This window comes from Mus musculus, chromosome 15 (assembly GCF_000001635.26).
Source record: "Mus musculus strain C57BL/6J chromosome 15, GRCm38.p6 C57BL/6J".
In the NCBI taxonomy this organism is placed as follows: domain Eukaryota; kingdom Metazoa; phylum Chordata; class Mammalia; order Rodentia; family Muridae; genus Mus; species Mus musculus.
The window spans coordinates 44444834-44459642 of NC_000081.6; the positions used below are offsets into that span (position 1 = coordinate 44444834).

Here is a 14809-nt window from a genome sequence, read left to right on the forward strand (position 1 = left end):
AAGAAATAAAAGAAGATAAGATACAATTTGCAAAACACATGAAACTCAAGAACAACAAAGACCAAAGTGTGGACATTTTGCCCCTTCTTAGAATTGGAAACAAAACACCTATGGAAGGAGTTACAGAGACAAAGTTTGGAGCTGAGATGAAAGGATGGACCATCTAGAGACTGCCATACCCAGGGATCCATCCCATAATCAGCCTCCAAACGCTGACACCATTGCATACACTAGCAAGATTTTGCTGAAAGGACCCTGATATAGCTGTCTCTTGTGAGGCTATGCCGAGGCCTAGCAAACACAGAAGTGGATGCTCACAGTTAGATGGATCACAGGGCCCCCAATGGAGGAGCTAGAGAAAGTACCCAAGGAACTAAAGGGATCTGCAACCCTATAGGTGGAACAACAATATGAACTAACCAGTACCCCCAGAGTTCGTGTCTCTAGCTGCATATGTACCAGAAGATGGCCTAGTTGGCCATCAGTGGAAAGAGAGGCCCATTGTTCTTGCAAATATATACCTCAGTACAGGGGAACGCCAGGGCCAAGAAGTGGGAGTGGGTGAGTAGGGGAGGGGGGAGGGTATGGGGACTTTTGGGATAGCATTGGAAATATAAATGAAGAAAATACCTAATTAAAAAAAAAGAAAAAGAAAAAAAAAGAAAAAGAAAAGAAAAGAAATAGAAGCAGTCATTAATACTCTCCCAACAAAAGGAAGCCCATGACCTGATGGGTTTAGTGCAGAGTTCTATCAGACCTTCAAAAAAAAAAAAAAAAAAAAAAAAACCCCAATTCCAATTCTCTTCAAACTATTCCACAAAATAGAAACAGAAGGCACTCTACCCAATTCATTTTATGAAGCCACAATTACTCTGATACCTAAATCACACAAAGACCCAACAAAGGAGCCGGGCGTGGTGGCGCACACCTTTAATCCCAGCACCACGGAGGCAGAGGCAGGTGGATTTCTGAGTTCAAGGCCAGCTTGGTCTACAAAGTGAGTTCCAGGACAGCCAGGGCTACACAGAGAAACTCTGTCTCAGGGGGAAAAAAAAAGACCCAACAAAGAAAGAGAATTTCAGACCAATTTCCCTTATGAATATCAATGCAAAAATAGTCAATAAAATTCTTGTGAACCGAATCCAAAAACACATCAAAATAATCATCCATCATGGTCAAGTAGGCTTCATCCCAGGGATGCAGGGATGGCTTAATATACAGAAATCCACCAATGTAATCCACTACATAAAGAAACTCTAAGACAAAAACCACATGATCATCTCATTTTATTCTGAGAAAGCATTTGACAAAATCCAACACCCCTTCATGATAAAAGTCATGGAAAGATCAGGAATTCAAGACCCATACCTAAACATAATAAAAGCAATATACAGCAAACCAGTAGCCAACACCAAACTAAATGGATAGAAACTTGAAGCAATCCCACTAAAATCAGGGACTAGACAAGGCTGCCCACCTTCTCCCTACCTATTCAATATAGTACTTAATGTCCCAGCGAGAGCAATTACACAACAAAAGGAGGTCAAGGGGATACAAATTGGAAAGGAAAAAGTCAAAACATCACTATTTGCAGATGATATGATAGTATATATAAGTGACTCTAAAAATTCCACCAGAGAACTTTTAAATCTAAAAAACAGCTTCAGTGCAGTAGCTGGATATAAAATTAACTCAAACAAATCAGTGATCTTTCCCTACACAAAGGATAAACAGGCTGAGAAGAAATTAGGGAAAACACCCTTCACAATAGTCACAGATAATATAAAATATCTTGGTGTGACTCTAACTAAGAAAGTGAAAGATCTGTATGATAAGACCTTCAAGTCTCTGAAGAAAGAAATTGAAGATCTCCGAAGATAGATAGATCTCCCATGCTCATGAACTGACAGAATTAATATAGTGAAAATGGCTATCTTGCCAAAAGCAATCTACAGATTCAATGCAATTCCCATCAAAATTTCAACTCAATTCTTCACCGAGTTAGAAAGGGCAATTTTCAAATTCAACTGGAATAACAAAAAACCTAGGATAGCAAAAACTATTTTCAACAATAAGAAAAAACCCTGGTGGAATCACCATACCTGACCTCAAGCTGTACTACAGAGCAATTGTAATAAAAACTGCATGGCACTGGTACAGCCACAGACAGGTAGATCAATGGAATAGAATTGAAGTCCCAGAAATGAACCCACATACCTATGGTCACTTGATCTTTGACAAAGGAGCTAAAATCATCTAGTGGAAAGAAGACAGCATTTCAACAAATGGTGTTGGCTCAACTGGCGGTTAGCATGTAGAAGAATGCGAATTGATCCATTCTTATCTCCTTGTACAAAGCTCAAGTCTAAGTGGATCAAGCAACTCCACAGAAAACTAGACACTGAAACTGAGGAGAAAGTGGGGAAAAGTCTCGAAGATATGGGCACAGGGGAAAAAGTCCTGAACAAAACAGCAATGGCTTATACTATAAGATCAAAAATCGACAAATGGGACCTCATAAAATTGCAAAGCTGTAAAGCAAAGGACACTGTCAATAAGACAAAAAGGCCATCAATATATGGGGAAAAGATCTTTACCAATCCTAAATCGGATAGGGGACTAATATCCAATATATATAAAGATCTCAAGAAGTTAGATTCCAGAAAGTAAATAACCCTATTAAAAATTAGGGTACAGAGCAAAACAAAGAATTCTCAACTGAGGAATGCCGAATGGCCGAGAAGCACCTGAAAAAATGTTCAACATTCTTAATCATCAGGGAAATGCAAATCAAAACAACCCTGAGATTCCATCTCACACCAGTCAGAATGGCTAGGATCAAAAACTCAGGTGACAGCAGATGCTGGCGAGGATGTGGAGAAAGAGGAACACGCCTCAGTGATGGTTGGACTTCAAGCTGGTACAACCATTCTGTTAATCAGTTTGGTGGTTTCTCAGAAAACGAGACACAGCTCTACCGGAAGATCCAGCAATATCACTCCTGGGCATATAATCAGATGTTCCAACTTGTAATAAGGACACATGCTCCACTATGTTCATAGAAGCCTTATTTATAATAGCCAGAAGCTGGAAAGAACCCAGATGTCCCTCAACAGAGGAATGGATACAGAAAATGTGGTACATTTACACAATGGAGTACTACTCAGCTATTAAAAACAACAAATTTATGAAATTCTTAGGCTAATGGATTCAACTGGAGGATATCATCCTGAGTGAGGTAACCCAATCACAAAAGAAGTCACTTGATATGCACTCACTGATAAGTGGATATTAGCCCAGAAACTTAGAATACCCAAGATACAATTTGCAAAACACATGAAACTCAAAAAGAAGGAAGACCAAAGTGTGGATACTTCGATCCTTCTTAGAAGGGGGAATAATACACCCATAGAAGGAGTTACAGAGACAAACTTTGGAGCAGAGTCTGAAGTAGTGACCATCTAGAGACTGCCCCACCTGGGGATCTATCCCATAAACAGCCACCAAACCTAGACACTATTGCAGATGCCAACAAGATTTTGCTGACAGGAGCCTGGTATAGTTGTCTCCTGAAAGGCTGTGCCAGCTCCTGGCAAATACAGAAGTGGATGCTCACAGTCATCCACTGGACAGAGCACATGGTCCCCAATAAAGGAGCTAGAGAAAGTACCCAGGGAGCTGAAGGTGTTTGCAGCCCCATAGGAGGAACAACAATATGAACTATCCAGCAATCTCAGAGCTCCCTGGAACTAAACCACTAATCAAAGAAAATACATGATGGGACTCCTGTCTCTAGCTACATATGTAGCAGAGAATGGCCTAGTCAGCCATCAATGGGAGGAGATTCCTTTGGTCTTGCGAAGATTCTATGCCCCAGTATAGGGGAATGTCAGGGCCAGGAAGCTGGATTGGGACCAGGGGGTGGGGAGAGGGTATAGGGGATTTTCAGAGAGGAAACTAGGAAAGGGGATAGCATTTGAAATATAAATGAAAATATCTAATAAAAAAACCAAGAACTAGAATTAAGAATCTGTAGTTCCTGATCAGCTAGAACTGAATAATCATTTGTGATTAATAATATATTAGCACCACTAAAATGAAACCTTTGATTTATTAAGACAATAAATTCTAGTTAGCTGGGTATGAAAAACCAGCCTCAATTAAAAAGAGACCAGCATCTTTGAGGCAAAATCTTCTGGAAAGTATTTACTCACAGCCACCACACAGAAGCTGTAGTCCAGAGTGGCTGAAGGCTGCATCTCAAACTAGCAACCAAACTTGCTAATGGCTTGATTTCTTACACAACTCAGGACAACCTGCCCAGGGAGGCACTCTCCACGGTAGGCTGGTCCCTCCCACTTGTATCAGTAGTTAAGAACGTATTTCACAGATATCCCCACAGGCCAATCTCTCTTTCACTGGTACTGTTTTGGGCAACATGGAATCTACAGCATTGCAGAGATCATGGAGAAAAGCTAACAGTTGGTACCATATACCAGCATCAGAGTCCTGGAAGAGGCCAGGAAAGGATCAGTGAAGGTAAAACTTCATTTGCCATGGAGACTCCAACATACAGATATGTTAGCACTCTAGAATAACCACCAAGGTTATTCCTCATCTGCATCAGATGAGGAGTCGATCTGGACTGAGCATATGACACAAACTGTGCTGTAGATGGCAGAAGCATAGAGGTGGGGCTATCCATACTCTTTGGAACCAAAAATATAAGTGAGTCCTGGATATTGGACTTTTAAATAGTTAAATTTATATTTTGATTTTAACAAGAGTTGTGGGAGATAAACCAGTAAGAAAAAGGTATGGTTGACTAGCAATATGTTTGTGTATGAAAGCTGACAGTTGTTTGTTTGTTTTCTAGACAGGGTTTCTCTGTGTAGCTCTGGCTGTCCTGAAACTCACTCTGGAGACTAGGCTAGCCTCAAACTCAAAAATCTGCCTGCCTCTGCCTCCCAAGTGCTGGAATTAAAGCCGTGTGCCACTACCTCCCAGCAGTGGGTCAACTTTCCTGATGAGCTTGTATCAACTTGACAGAAACTAGAGAAAACAGCATCTCAACTGTAAAATTGCCTCCATGCGATTGGCCTGTGGGGATATCTGTGAAATATGTTCTTAACTACGGATACAAGTAGGAGGGGCCAGTCCACCGTGAATAGTGCCTCCCAGGGCAGGTTGCCCTGAGTTGCGTAAGAAAGCAAGCTGAGTAAGCCAGGAAAAACATTCCAGCAAGCAACATTGTTCCATGGTTTCTGACTCAATCTCCTTAATAATGAACTATAAACTGTAAACTAAATAAACCTTTCATCCCCCAGTTGCCTTTTGCCAGAGTGTTTGATCACAACAACGGAGATGCAAACTAGGACAGTATTGATTGCCTTGGCCCTGGATATTTCTTTAAGAGATCTGAACATTCTAACAATAGTATTTCAATCTCCTAATGTGATTTGAAAAAAAAATGAATGGTTACAATCTCAAATGAACATTTCTTTTCCCTTGCCCAAGACTAGTGCACTTTTCAAGTATCTCCTTCCCCATTCACCGACATGCATCCCAGCATTCACCACTCTGTCTCATGGGCTGTAAACAGCAACATTCATTCCTGAGCAGAGCAGCAACCTATCACCAAATATAGTGGCATCTCTGAAGTACAGATGTGGACCCAAACGCAAACCTCCCCTCCAGCTGTACTCTAGAACCCATCACCTCTCTAAGTTTTTACATTAATTTCTTCTTGTAGTTCTCCTCTACCTTCCATCAGAAGTTGCTTCAGCCCACGTTACTGGGAATCAGATCTTTTTTATATATGCTGTGTCTCGATCACCAATATCCACGCAAAACAACCTTATTTCTATGCCCATAAAGACAAAGCAAGAGTTCTTAGCTGGGTGTTCTATACATGCCATCTCCACTTCTTTGCCTTTCGTTTAACTCATTCTGTTTGAGTCAAGGAAGTCTAATTCTCTGAGGGTTATCTATGTCAATATATGAAAAAACTTCAAAAGTCCTGTGATCAGGGAAGTGCAAGTTAAGAGCACAATGTTAAATGATCTCACACCTATTAGGCTTGTAGTTATCTAAAAGAAAAGAGATGAAGAGGCCAAGGAGAAAGTGAAAAAGGAAGCGGCAATGTTGGAAGCACCCTGAATTGGTGCAGAGATTGTGGAAGACCTTATGAAGAGCAGCATTGTGTGCCTACAGTCCTAGCAGTAGGGAGGCAGAGATGGAAGAAGTTCCACAAGCTCAAAGCCAAACTCTGTCTCAGAAGTGCAAAACAATAACAACAACAGTATGGAGGTTCCTTGAAAACTAAAAGCAAAGCTGACACATGGCCCACCAAATTCACTCTTGGGTACCTATCCAAAAGAATCCTTCCTCAGAGCCAGTTTGGAATTAATGGCAAGGTACATCACTGGAAGAATGGACAAATGTAGGATGTATATATAATAGGACACTGTTAAGCTTTCCAGAAGTAACACTGTCATTTGTAAATAAGTAAAGCAGGAAGATTTTTTGTTGTTGTTGTTAAGTTAAATATATGAGACACAAAAGGGCAAACACTACAAATCTCTCATGTGCACATGGAGGAAGTCATGGAAACAGAGAACAGTGGTTTCTGGGAACTGGAGAATAATGCTTAATACTTCAGCCTTATAATACACAGAGGGTTTCTACAAGAGCTCAAGAATCATAGTTGTATTTTAATTAAATTTGTTCTTTGACAACTTCGTGCATGTATATACTATGCTTAGCATGTATGAACTATGCTTAATCTTGCCTTCAGCCCTCTCTTCTATGCCTCTACCCCTGTAATCCTTGCCCCCTTTCTTACAGGCCCCATCCCCACATGTATACATTTTTGTTATATACATGTTGTTTAGTTTTTTTTCCTTTATTCTTCTTTTATACAATGAATCCCAACAACAGCCTCCCTTCTTTTCCCTTTTTCCAACACCCCCACCTCCCCTCTCTGCAAGATCCACTTCTCCTCCATAACCCTTCAGAAAAGAGGGTTGAAGGGTTATCCTGTGATATCAACTGAACAAATCATAACACAGGGCAATAAGACTAAGCCTAAACTCTCATACCAAGCTGAATGAGGCAACCCAGTAGGTGGAAAAGGGTTCCAAAAGCAGGCAAGAAAGTCAGAGGCAGACCCCAATTCCCACTGCTAAGAGTCCTACAAGAACACCCAGCTACAAAACCATAACATATATGCACAGGCTCAGATCCATGCATATTCCATAATTGCTGCTTCAGTCTCTGTGAGCCACTATGAGCTCTACTACATTAATTCTGCAGGCTGTGTTCTCACGGTGTCCTCGACCCTCTGGATCCTACCGTCCTTCTTCCCCCTCTTTTGTGGGGTTTGTCTGAGCTCTGCTCCCATCAGCTGCTGGAGGAAGCTTCTCTGATGACAATTGAGCTAGATTCTAATCTATGAGTATAGCAGAATGCCATCAGGAACAATTTCATTGAGTTTTTTTGTTATTGTTGTTTTGTTGTTGTTAGTCATGTTTGGTTCTATCCTAGGTCTCTGAGCCATCCAGCTTCTAGATCTTGGCCATCCAGGCTGTGTTAGGCATGGGCTCCCTCTCATGTCTTGAACCTCAAGTTAGGGCAGTCATTGGTTGGCCACTATCACAAGCTCTGGACCACCATTTATTTTCCTAGCACATCTTGCAGGCAGGATAGTGACCTACTAACTTAATCAGACGGCCTATGTGGCCAAGAGATTGAGAGTTTGCTTTGGAGATGGATGGCTTCTTCCTTTGGTGCACAATTAAAGATGATGACTGACCCTCTCTCAGAATCCATCAGTTGGCAGTAGTTCGCCAGTAGGGGTAGTATCCATGATCCCCTTCCAGGTCAGTACTTGTTTTGTGAACAGGTACAGGCTTGTTGCAGGCCCAGTGTAGGCAACCACAACTTCTATGAGATCATGTTTGAAATGGCTATGTCATTTTATGTAGACTTATTTCCCAACCCTTCTCCCTATTGTCTTGTTCTTAAATTCTATCAAGGTCCATGTAAGAAGAACAGCAAACAGCTTGAGAACTCACAGAATGTGGCCTGTGGGCTGGAACCACCACAGTGGGAAAAAGAAACACCCTGAGGACTGTTTTAGCATCTTGCTGTGCTTGTTGCCCTCACATTGCATCCTTCACAGTCTATGAGTTGTACGAAAACTCTAAGGGGCTCCCAGCCTCTCTGGACAATATCATCGTCACTTATAATAACAGTGATCGATCTTTTTCAAGCATTGCTGCTACCTTCAGCCACTACCCTCCGAAAGGACTTAGAGATTGTTAGCAACGACCACCACCCTTATAAAGAATTTAGAGATGCAGATTGTTAGTAAAGGTAGGGTAAGGTGTTTTTGTAGAACTCTGATGTAGAAAATCTTATGGAACAATTTGAAGCTCAGAAAGACACACCCTTCATAGTTAAGCCTGGGATTTTTTAAGGTAAAAAAAAAAAAGAACCATGGCAGCCCCAACAGCACTGGCCAAGGTGACTCTTTTGATGAAGCTGGACTGATATTCAAAATGATGATTAATTTCTTGTACCTATTTGTATTGCCCTCAGCTCTCTGATATAATTTAATAAAAAATTGTTAATGACTAGATGTACACCCTGAGGGTATGACCCTTTCCCCCTCTTTTGCTGACCTCAAAAAGGTTCTTGCTGACCCCCAAGGAATTTTACTTTAGCCCCCAAACAGTTTTTTGTCATCCCCTCAGGAAGAATTTCACTGGCCCTAATGAGTCAAGCTTTGTTCCCTTAGGGAAAAGTATGCTGAGGCCAACTCTACACTCCACCTTAGTTTACAAGGTGATGTCAAAGCTGGTCTTTGACAAAATTCTTTCTGCTTTTGCTTCTTAGTATTCCCTGAATCTTGTGTGGTGGTGATAAAATTCCTTATTTAGGGCTAAGCATTCAGGTGATATTTTACCTATAGGCTTAGATTTTCCAAAACCTATTTTTAATAAAGGTTCTTAAATGCTTTAACGTCTCTTCTATCTCATCACCCACCAGAGGTAGTGAAAAACAAAGGTTAGTAGAACAAAGGAGGATGTGGACCTGTTTAGAAATAGTTCTCTGGAGCAAATCCAATCTGCATTGTCAGGCTATTAGTTCAGTTCGCATGAATCAGCGGTGGTATCTCGATCTACTTGAAAATATCATTCACAAATTAGCAATGGCGGGACTCGAAAACACCATACATGAATCACCAATGGCAGGACTCACAAACAACATTCACAAATCAGCAATGGCAGGGAGATCCAGAAGAAACCAACCTTAAGGCTCTGCCAATCAGCCACAAAAAGCCACCAGAACACAAGAAACCAGAAATTTCCACTTCATTATTCTAAGCTTTTTGAGCAGCCAGCAGTCTGCACTTACTACCATTCACAGCAAAGAGAAACATCTCTGAGTAAGGCTGAGATTAGCATTTGTCTCAGTATATAAGCATAAACATATAATCTGCAGTTCTGTGCCATGTCAATTTAGCTACACAATAGGAGTTAGTTGTCTTGTAGGGCCTCTGATCACATTGACATGAGCTTTTGGCTGGATTTACAGTGTCAGATTTATATCCCCTTCCATGGAGCAGGCCTTAAGTCTAGTTCAAGAGGAGTTGGTTATCCCATAAGAGGTTTGCTACTATTGAACTAGCAGGCATACCTTGCCTGGCTGGTTGGAACTGTAATTTGTACAGTTCACATTGTCAATTATGAGACCATTAAAGCCTATCTCCCTAGAAAACTATATAACTTACATCTGGTAGTGTATTCCCTATTTTTTCTTCTAGTTCTCTCAAAGTTTCAGCTTTGATGTCGAGGTCTTTGGTCAGTTGGCATTTATTTTGGTGAACAATGTGAGCAAGGGCTCTATTTTCCTCCTTTTATATATAGATAACCAGTTTTTCCAGTACCATTTGCTGAAGAAGGTTATCTTTTCTCAGGTGTGCATTTTTTGTCTCTTTGTAAAAGATTAAGTGGTTATAATTACAATGGTTTATGTCAGGATTTCTACTGTTTCTCAATAATCTATATGGCTGTTTTTGTTCTAGTACGAAGGCATGAAGATTTTAAAAATGAAATTTTAAGTATTTGAAAGATGTAATTTCAGTCATAGATCACATAGCCAATTTTTTGGGCCCCAAAAGACATACATTTCATCGAGTTATAATTACTTATTGCCACATTACCCCTCAAATTATTTTAGTAATTCATGATTAAAACTCTCACTAGTGTGATCTTATCTCAAGGAGTTTATTTATCATATAAATAAGTACCCTTTAAGGAGGGAAAATCAGTTAAAGATGCTCATTAATTCAACAAAGCTTATTAAAAATTCATATATGCAAAGTAAAGGATGGCTCTTTAAGAAAGCAAGCATTGTAAGAAAATCAGCTAATTTGCTTTTAAAAATTAACTTTCTTAAAGCCAATTAGGCAAATAATCTAAATGACCTATTTGTTAATTTAGTTTTAGAAAAAAGATAGTAGAAATATTTGCCTACTTTTAACAAGCCTTTTATTTGGGATACCAATTATTATATATAGTCATATATTAAACATAAAATGAATCAGTAGTGTTGAATATCAAGTATTCATGTGCAACATGTATATATGTAACAATATACATCCAAACATGCATGTACATGCACATACATACATTGTTGTACAAACAAATTTAATCTTGTTAAATAGGCTTAGTGTTAATGGAGGTGAGGTTCAGTGGAAAGAACAACTGTAATGGACCAGGTAATTACTCTTGGTTAAGTAGAAACATAAAAGGATACAAGAGAATCAGAGAGATGGCTCAGAGAGTAAATGCACTTGTTGCCAAGTCTAATGCTCTGAGTTTGTTCCCCCGGTCTCTCTCACCATGTAGAAAGACAGAAGTGACCACTGCAATTTGCCCTCTGATTGCCACTCACTCACTTTGGCACAGGTACCCTTCCCCCCATCCTTCAAGCAATTGGGGCAGACCTTGGAACATGGATTCCTCCTTGGAGCAGATGAATGCTTTCAGCAGTGCCCTGAATAAATTTGGGATTTTGCCATAGTTTTACAAAAAGATAAAGGTCTAACTGGGTTTGCTGGCATAGGCTGAGATAGGAGGACCTACAGTTTGAGGCTAGCCTGGGCTGTCTAGTAAGACACCCAATCTCAAACACATATACATTATATGCATTCTCTCTCTCTGTCACACACACACACACATACACACACACACACACACACACACACACACACACACATACACATGTGTGTGTGTATTCACACACATTGTTCTTATTATTTACATAATGAACACTGTGTTTATTTCTAGGAAAAGTGGGCAAGAGGAGAGGAGGCTCGTTGGAATGAGGTAATGAGGTAAAAGGGATGTTGGTGAAATGATAACGGCAAGAGTTGCCGAGAGTGCACAAGAGGAGGATGGCATGTCATGGAAGAAAAGTATTTCTTCCTACAAGAGAGAAAGGTGAAAGGATGAACAAAGAATTCTAAATGTTCTGGGAAAATTTTTAAAATTACAGAAAAATGAAAAGCATATGGGTATATGGATGCATGCATTCTGAAATTATTTAAAATTCTAGGTTTTATTTAATGATCTTTCACATTTGATTTCACACCTTTTCTTTGGTCAAACATGTGAGGTTAATTGTTAATCATGACGGTGGGGCCCTAAATGCTTCAGCCTGCATGAGCATCCCCGCTTCCCACAAGCCCCCGAAGGACACCTAGCTAAACACTTCCACCCTGATGTTAGTACTTGATTGTTATTCAGCTCTCCTATGCATCCTGTAAGAACAAAGTACCTTGACAATTAGGGTGTGTGGAGTAGAAGGAGGAGGGGGACAGTCAAAGACTAAGGAATCACCTTGGGGAACATTCAGTAGGCATGAGAACCTCACAGTCCACAATTGGGAACCGCTGTTTCTCATTCTTCTGCTACCTGGCACCCTTATGGACACCATGACCGTACCCTGTTCCCCCAGCAAGCTCTCTCCAGAGATGTACCACCTAAGGCTCTGACAAGAGTAAGAATACTAGCTTCAGACACACTGCTAAGCTCTCACTCCCTGAATGTCACTGTGCTTCAGTCTACTGGGACAGCTGGACTAGTGCTAGCAAGGAAAGCATCAGTGGCTGTCATTTATGTCTGCTTTGCCACGGACATGGTGTTTGGGAAACTTCCAGCTATCAGATAAAGTTTTATTTTTATCTTTGTCAACTGAAGGGATAGAACGATCCTGTGTGAAGGAAAGTGAATGGGGTTCATGTATTAGGTGGTCTTATAATTAATCTAAGGCAATTAATGAGAACGGTAGACCGGCAAATAAAAATATATAGTTCTAGAATTTAAAAGAAGGAAAATAAAGGTGGGAGATCTCTCTCTCTCTCTCTCTCTCTCTCTCTCTCTCTCTCTCTCTCTCTCTCTCTCTGTGTGTGTGTGTGTGTGTGTGTGTGTGTGTGTGTGTGTGTGTGTGTGTGGTGTATGTCTGTATCTGTGAAATCCCAGACACACCGCGGACGAGCTGGGGGCGGGGCAGGTCTCTGGCAGCCAGGTTCGCCCTGGCTTCTGGGGTGAGTCCCCACGCTGGAGCAGCTCCCAGAGCCAAGCAAGCTTCAGCTCGGGCGACTTCTGCAATCAAGCGGCTGCTGCAGACTCCGCAGCACCAGCTCTGCGATGGGACACCTGTGGCTCTCAGGGACCTGGTTTCTCTTTGGGCTGCTTTGGTGTGCAGCAGATTCCCACAAAGGTAACGCAGTGGGGGAAGGTCGGGAGCCAATCCTGAGACCCTGCTCTACTGGTCACAGGGAGGGGAGACCACCTGCCATCTGCCCTGGGCAGACGCCCTTCTGGGAACCTAGGGTCCTGGAAGGTCGGCAACAGCCTTCTGACTCATACAGAGACAGTACCGAGAAAGTCTGAAACAGAGGTTGGAACCCAGAGAAAGACACCAGTACAAGTAGGGCTAGCTCGAGAAACCTCCCTCATAATTGTTGATCAATGCTGGGGTTGAACTGAGGAAGTTTCTCACCCCCCTCCAGAGCGGCATAATTTTACCACCTGAACACCCCCCCTACCCCCCACCCCCACCCCGTTCTTCTTGCTCTCCTTGTGTCTCTTTCTCAGCAGAAGGGAAAGCTCTTCCCAGGAGGTCAGGTTGTGTTGTGGCGGGTGTCTGTCACTTCCAGGGTAAGCTGCCCAGTGTCTTCAAAGCAAACCCCAGGAGAGGGCTGGGGAGAACGTGATAAGAAATTGGAGTTGTGTGCTGAGATAAGGAGAGGATGAACTTGAGATAGGAGAGGCTGCAATGTCTGGAGATGGGATCCAGCTCCCTGCAGATAGATCCTCTCTTGGCTCTCGGGGGCAGGGACTGCAAGTAGGCACATACTGCAACACACTGTAAACTCAAGATCAATGCTAACCTGAAGCTCGCAGGCGTTGGGTCCGGGCGCGGAAGCCTCCGTTCTGCTGAGGAGCTGTGGCTGCCACAGACCATGCTACACGTTTTCAGACAGCAATGAACTACCCAGTCAGAAGTTCCTTCACCTTTTCTCAGAGATCCGTTTCAAACAATAATCTTTGGGGCTGTTCTTTGTGCCTTAATGTTTTGTACTTACTCTAATAAATTGTTTTTGCGTCTATTACAATTGCCTCTATACACTCTAGGCAGAAAATAAAACACCTCTAGCCACTGTGCATCGTATTTCCTAGCCATGTTCAAGAATTATGTACAATTCTCCAAAGAAGCTGCTGGCTTTGCCTCGCTGGTCTAGTAACTTCTATTAGAGCCTCCCTTCTATTTCTGAATGGTAGACCAAGGCTAACTCATCCATATTTGCCCTTCAAGATGCAGTGGAGGAATTCCATTCTAGAAACCAGAGTGGTCCCAGAAATATGAGGGAAGTGTTTCTTTACAGGCCACCCAAGACCCTGTGCTCTTTCTGCCATTTTGGACTAAGTTAGTCTTTAGGGAGGGTAGTACAAATGTAACCGTTCTCTGTCTGCAGGAAGCTAACCCAGTTTAAAGAGTGGCTAAGTGGTCCTTTCACTATTCACTCTGCATCGTTAGGATACTGGAAAGCTGTCAGGAACTATGGACCACTCCTAAAGGGGTTAGGAAGAGCTTTCTGCTTATAATACAGTATTTGTCTTTGTATCTCCTAGCACTGCACTTACATGCTAGTGCTAAATACTAATCTCCATGCAGGTATTGCCAGTGCTGTGTAAGCTGCTGGTACAGTTATGGATCTGTAGCTAGAGGAGCAGGACAGAAAGCTAAGGGTTTACTGGTGTGCTATAATATGGTAGATACGAGTGGTGAAGACCATTTTGTGATCCTTATTCTTTGTAAATCCCAGAAAGTTCTTCACACAAAGCTAGTGAGTGTTGGTTAAGTACTTAATTCCCCGTTTGGGCATTAGTCAGGGTTCATTCGCATCTTACAACTTGAATGGGAAATGTGATGCTTGGAATGAAGATCTTGATTATATCACTGTCATCCTTATGTGTTTTTCAGGTAGCTCTGAGACAATTCCCAAAGTGACAGAAGTTATACCTAAATATGGCAGCATAAACGGAGCAACAAGACTGACCATCAAGGGAGAAGGTGTGCCTGCCCTGTGTGTGTCCACGTGCAAGCACCAAGAATGAAACGTTTCCTCTTTTAATTTTGTGGTACCGGGTTCCACATTATCGTTCCACATAGCTTAGGGCTTCACACATGCTGGGTGGGCACTCTTCTCCTCTTGGAGTTTTATGGTTAACAT

The 14809-nt window shown here is 41.8% G+C and overlaps 1 protein-coding gene across 7 annotated transcripts in view; it reads left to right on the forward strand.

The window, feature by feature from the left end:
- Positions 1–12562: 12562 nt before the first annotated feature.
- The window catches only part of Pkhd1l1 (polycystic kidney and hepatic disease 1-like 1), a 143981-nt gene continuing 141734 nt past the window's right edge, over positions 12563–14809 (forward strand). For 3 of the 7 annotated variants that reach the window (XR_875261.3, XR_875262.3, XR_875263.3), the window contains exons 1-2: positions 12580–12792; positions 14560–14649. Coding sequence is in view for 2 of the 7 variants with exons in the window: in XM_011245522.3 (XP_011243824.1) it covers positions 12720–12792; positions 14560–14649 (163 nt within the window). In the remaining 5 variants the exon portion in view is untranslated. Of the gene's footprint in view, positions 12793–14559; positions 14650–14809 lie in introns of all 7 variants that reach the window. The other 4 variants (XM_011245522.3, XR_383993.4, XR_875264.3 and 1 more) reach the window with 4 other exon arrangements.